General features: G+C 33.3%; 1 protein-coding gene across 1 annotated transcript; it reads right to left on the bottom strand.

The window, feature by feature from the left end:
• Positions 1-2,155: 2,155 nt before the first annotated feature.
• Positions 2,156-3,840, bottom strand: LOC116012399 (gibberellin 20 oxidase 1-like). The gene is made up of 3 exons (XM_031251932.1): positions 3,207-3,840; positions 2,722-3,043; positions 2,156-2,636 (listed from the first exon to the last, which is right to left on the bottom strand). Exons 1-3 carry the CDS (start codon positions 3,755-3,757, stop codon positions 2,355-2,357), a joined length of 1,155 nt encoding a protein of 384 aa, XP_031107792.1. The 5' UTR covers positions 3,758-3,840; the 3' UTR covers positions 2,156-2,354.
• Between the last annotated feature and the right edge of the window lie 2,588 nt (positions 3,841-6,428).

Here is a 6,428-nt window from a genome sequence, read left to right as displayed (position 1 = left end):
ATAAATGTATGTGATAATTAAGGACCACCAATGTGTTAGTTAATAATATTATTAGTACTCCATATAATATTCTTTTGAGCCAAGACAAATATAAGGCAAATTGTACAACTATATCATATTATAGTTGATTGCATCTATGTGAATTAACTAATATCATGACGTCACGTGAAATAATGATACCTGACAATTGAGTGCAACATAACTAGTTAGGTTTACGTATGTATGTATAGATCAGACTTCTCTTTAGATTTGAAGTAAAATTAAATAATAGTACAGTGTCGTCAGTGTCTCGTGTAACAAAACTAGTTCAATTTTAATAAATTCGTTACTTGTTGATACGTTCCACGTCTGTAATAAAGTTGACTTGACAAAACTACTTAATTATAGTATATTTCGTTGTTGATATGTCACCATCCATAATAAATGTCCCATATGCAATTATGCATGCTGGGCTTCAACTCGGTTTTAGTGAATTCGCAGTTAACAATGCTGCATGACTGTTAGGCACATAAAAAAAAAAAAATCAACTTTTGTAATGATTGGATAACAATAGGCGGCAAATATGTGCCACAAAAAAAAAAGATTTGAGAAAAAAGAGAGAGAGACATGGATCGAGATAGAATCAAACGGGGGGGGGGGAGAGGTACTATACATACATGGACTGAATGCTGCTGGGATAGAATTGAATACGATGAGAAATGAAGAATGTTGTGGCGTGGCATGCAGGACAAATGGCCTGACTTCGTACGTGTTCCTTAAACTTGAATGTATGTTGGCGCAAGATGCCAAATTAAATCTCCAGGTATATAAAAACAATGCCAAGGATAAAACCAAAATCCTCATCACCTACCTCTGGTTTTGCACAACCATCCATTACAACAATGCACGCTTATCAATAATCCTATATGCATGCATAGATTCTAGCTTCCCTTTTATTTTTATTCATCAGTACTTTGTCCCTTTCCCAGGCCTCCTGCCTCCTGATGCATGCATTCATCTCCATTTTTTTTCCTTTAATTTTTGGATAAAAACTACAATTTAAACAGATTTCATTTCTTATAACTTATATGCTGATTGCGAAACACATGCACTTTGTTGATGTTTATTCAATATAATGTATTTAATTAAGTATAATTTTGTACCTTTTTAATTAAGATATCCAGCTAATATAACACTGACATGTGTGTAATGATATAATTTTTCTCATATTCAAGGCCAGCAACGTAAAGTTACAAGTGCCTTTGAGATTAAAACGTAAGTTATTGATCGAGAATTTCCGACTGAGGATAGGTCAAACAAACCAACCTTCCTAGCTTATAAGTATATTGCAAAACTCTAATAAGTCTTTTCTCATAAAAACCTTGGGCTAACTTGAACTAATATATACTCTATTGTCGAGCATTGAGAGTTCATGATATTAACCTCAATCAACAAACACACCTAATACATGCACACGAGCGAATGGGTAACTGTTGTAGAGTTGAAATTACAGATGTTCTGTTGTTGATTATCACGAATTGAAGTCTTTTTTTATTTTTTTTTGAAAAGGTTGTTCAACAAGTGGAACTAAAGGACAAAAGAATTAAATCAATTATACTATACGGAGTAGCTTTTTGTTTTTCTATCAAATGCCTGACTTTGGATACCCTGCCTTATATTCATTTCTTTTGGAATGTATGAATAGTTCTAATTTCAATCCTTGGATTATTAAAAAAAAAAAAAAAAAAATTATTTGTATCTTCAATTTCCTTATGTTATATATATAACATGGCTATTTCATTTCCACTCCTGTAACTTACAAACGAACCAGGCCAATTTTATCTGTGAAATGTTAACTTAGAGAATTAAATTTAAGTATATTGTTGACTTAGTAGCTCATAACATAGCTTCTAAAGCGTATTCCTAGACTATCTCTTTACACCGGAACTATTTTGTAGTAATCTATCTTTTCCATTGCTTAAACAAAAATTAAAAAAAAAAAAAAGTTTATTACTGGTTTTGGGAGTAGATATTTCCGTCTCCTCCCTGATAGACTTTGTCCTGGACCGCATGAAATTTTAACTCGATATGTGCATGTTATGTAGTAGCAAAAGAGCGGGTCGGAGAATTGAATATAATAAAGTTAAAATAAACCAAAGATGGATAACGCTTTGTCTTCATCATAAAATACTAAATAAGAAGCGGCAATTCCATTAATTAATATTTTTTACTGGTGCAGACATCAACATACATCCTCATATTTTTGGTGGTGCCTAATGGGAATTACTTAGATAGAAAAGTAGGGATATGATAATAGATAGGAGCTTAGTAGCAGTACTGCTATTGCTATTGCTATTACCGCTGCATGCTGCTGCTTAGGACTGGGTTGCAAGGGGGGCTTGATTTTCCTTAAGCCATGAAGCGAAGCTGAGTAGAGTCTCGATGTCAGACCTGTAATGCTTCTGGGTGAACTCAAGAAAGGTCGGCCATTTGAAGTCTGGGTACACTCTAGGATGATCGGAGTCCACCAATTCTGGTGGGGGCGTCACCACCTTATCCTTGTGAGGACAAAGGAAGAAAGCTATGGATCTCCTGGGAATCTCACTGTTCACCACAGCCCTGTGCAAGCAACTTTTGTATAACCCGTTCGAAAGTGCCTGTATATATATATGTTAATAACAGGTTAGTTAGTTAGTTATTAGTTTGTAGATGATGGAATTGAATATACTAAGTAGCGCGTACCATGAAGGTGTCGCCTATGTTAACGACAAAAGCGTTGGGTGTGGGGTTAACTGCACGCCACTCGTTGTCCACAAATACTTGAAGCCCACTCACGCTGTCTTGGTGGAGGATGGTTAAGGATGTTGGATCACAATGAGGTCCGGTCCCCAAAGTGAGCTCTGGTTTCTGGCATGGTGGGTAGTAGTTGAGTCGCAATACCGAGTCGTTTTCCTGGTAGAATTCACTGAAATGCTCTCGCTTTACGCCTAAACCCAACCCCAGCACTTCCGTAATCTCCAGAGCCAGTTTGTTCATCTCATTGCAGTACTTTTGGTAAATCTCCCTGTATGTATGTTCATCAAATCCTAGTACGTAGTACTATGTAACTAATTATATGTATGTTTGCATAACTAACTAATTAACCTCTTACTGTATCGAATTAAAAGGGCATATATGCATGGGGTATATATATATATTTACGATAGATGAATTGAATTTGAACCTACCCGAGATCAGCAAAATCTGGGCCCATTTTGTTCTGGAAATACTCTTCCACTATGTGGGAACATTCTTTCTCGTCAGAAAATCTAAGAGAAAGAGTTTCCTTCCATGGTAGTTTGGAGGAGAATCTGCCGGTGAAACTGCTGGCATAACCGCAATGCTCGCCCAGCTTTCTGAGAGCTTTTTGTTTGCAGGAGAGAGGCAAGTCAAAGAAGCGGTCCATGACACTAATAGCTTCGGAGACGAGGTCAGCGTCAACTCCGTGATTAACCACCAGAAAGAAGCCATGTTTTTGGCAGGCTTCGTTCACCAGCTTACAAACTTCCGCAATGGCCACGGGATCGCCGGAACGGAAGGCAGATAGGTCGATGACCGGGACCTGGAATTCTGGGACGACGGCCGGCTTCTCGTGGTCGGGCCACACGAATTCGGTTGGGATGTTGGACTCGTGGCGGAGAACGGAGGAGTCGAAAACCAAAGCCGTTGCTGGATGAATTTGAGTTTCTTGGGCCTCATGAACAGGACTTGGGGTTGGGATCATACATTCAATCGCCATTGCATGAACTGAAAGCGAGAGAGAGAGAGAGAGAGAGAGTGTTTGTGTGTTGGTAAAAAGGAAATATCAAAATGCGATGTGAATATGGTGTATGAGATGAGAAACGGAGACCATTTTATAGCTAGCCGCGGGGTGTCGCTACGAAAACTTGTTTTTATTTTCTTTTTTTGCAAACAGGGGCTTCAAACAAAGGCTTCTATTAATTGGACCCCAAGTCGATCGCTCTCCTGTTAAAACTTAATCGTAAAATTAAATGCTGACAGGAAACCGGTTCCCAACGCAATCAAACTTTGGACGGTAGCTTTGGTTGGATGAGTAAATTAGCTTTGCCCAGAAAACCCTGCTTCTCCCATTTTTAACCAACTGATCGAATTTACATGCCCTGTAGTTCACGCACGCTAAAATCAAAAAATTTCAACTTTCTATCACTTCTTTATGAAAAACATAATAAATATTAAGTAATATATATATATATATTTAACTATTTCGATTATATGTATTTACATATCAAATTCATGCACTACTATACATTCAAATAAACATTTCAAAAAATTCACTGAAATTCAACAAGGCCATTATGGTATTATAAAATTTTCAAGTTTTTATCCCACCAGCATAATAAATATTAAATAATATACATATTCAACTATTTCAATTATATGAATTTACATGTCAAGTTCACACACTACTATACATTCAAATAAACATTTCAAAAAATCCACTAAAATTCAAGAAGGCCATTATGGTATCAAAAAATTTTCAACTTTTTATCCCTTATTTTATGGGAAACATAATAAATATTAAATAATATAAATAGCTAACTATTTCAATTATATGAATTTACTTTAACGTACTAGTGTACATTCAAATAAATGTTTCAAAAATCCACTAAAATTCCAAGAAGGCCGTTATGGTATCAAAATATTTTCAAATTTTTATCACTTCTTTTATGGAAAACATAATAAATATTAAATAATATACATATTTAACTATTTCAATTATATGAATTTACATGTCAAGTTCACACACTACTATACATTCAAATAAAAGTTTCAAAAAATCCATTGAAATTCAAGAAGGCCCTTATCTTATCGTATAAAAAAAAATTCAACTTTTTATCGATTCTTTTATGGAAAACATAATAAATATTAAATAATATAATATTTAACTATTTCAGTTATATGAATTTACATGTCAAGTTCACGCACTACTATACATTCAAATAAACGTTTCAAAAAATCCACTCAAATTCAAGAAGGCCGTTATGGTATCAAAAAAAAATTCAAGTTTTTATCCCACCTTTTATAGAAAACATAATAAATATTAAATAATATACCTATTTAACTATTTCAATTATATGAATTTACATGTCAAGTTCACGCACTACTATACATTTAAATAAACACTTCAAAAAATCACTAAAATATAAGAAGGTCATTATGGTATCAAAACATTTTCAAGTTTTTATCCCTTCTTTTATGGAAAACAATAAATATTAAATAATATAAATAGTTAACTATTTCAATTATATGAATTTACATTCACGTACTACTATACATTCAAATAAATGTTTCAAAAATCTACTAAAATTCAAGAAGGCCGTTATGGTATCAAAATATTTTCAAGTTTTTATCCCTTCTTTTATGGAAAACATAATAAATATTAAATAATATATATACATATTTAACTATTTCAATCATATGAATTTACATGTCAAGTTCACACACTACTATACATTCAAATAAAAGTTTCAAAAAATCCATTGAAATTCAAGAAGGCCCTTTTCTTATCGTATCAAAAAAAAAATCAACTTTTTATCCATTCTTTTATGGAAAACATAATAAATATTAAATAATATAATATTTAACTATTTCAGTTATATGAATTTACATGTCAAGTTCACGCAGTACTATACATTCAAATAAACGTTTCAAAAAATCCACTCAAATTCAAGAAGGCCTTTATGGTATCAAAAAAATTTCAAGTTTCTATCCGTTCTTTTATGGAAAGCATTATATATATATATATATATATATATATATATATATATATATATATATATATATATATATATATATATCAATTATATGAACTAGTAATATTGACGTAATGTGTGTATATTTAAACATAAATAATATTGAGGGTCTTTTCTTTTGAGCATAAATAATATATAAACATAAATGTGCAGTCTAACTATTAACTTAGGCTGTTAGATGAGATGTAGCACATGCTTCAATTTGGTATTAGAGTCATGCCAAAGGTGAAAAAACGAGACTATATATGGTTCATGTGTTACTTGGAGCCCATCAAAGCAATCCGCGTGCAATCCAACTATTAGTTTAGGCTCTTAGTTGAGATGGAACACATGTTTCAATTTTTTCAATCTTCATCTAATCATCTTGTTCAATTCATTACAACTCTATAATTCAAGTTATAATCCAAACCAAAAGCTACCTGGGGATTTATGCTAGAATCTGAGTATGATAACGTAACACTAGCAGCTGGTATATAAACCAATTGGGCTATTTTGACTTTATAAATATAATGCAGCCATGAATATATAACCCACATGCATGATCACGTAAAACTCCTAGCCGATCCGATTCCCCATCAAAATTAAGCTTAAGAACTGATGAAATTGGAGAGAATCTCCAAGGCCTAGATTTGGAGG

This window comes from Ipomoea triloba, chromosome 3 (genome assembly GCF_003576645.1).
Source record: "Ipomoea triloba cultivar NCNSP0323 chromosome 3, ASM357664v1".
Classification (NCBI taxonomy): domain Eukaryota; kingdom Viridiplantae; phylum Streptophyta; class Magnoliopsida; order Solanales; family Convolvulaceae; genus Ipomoea; species Ipomoea triloba.
This window is presented reverse-complemented; position numbering and strand designations above follow the sequence as displayed.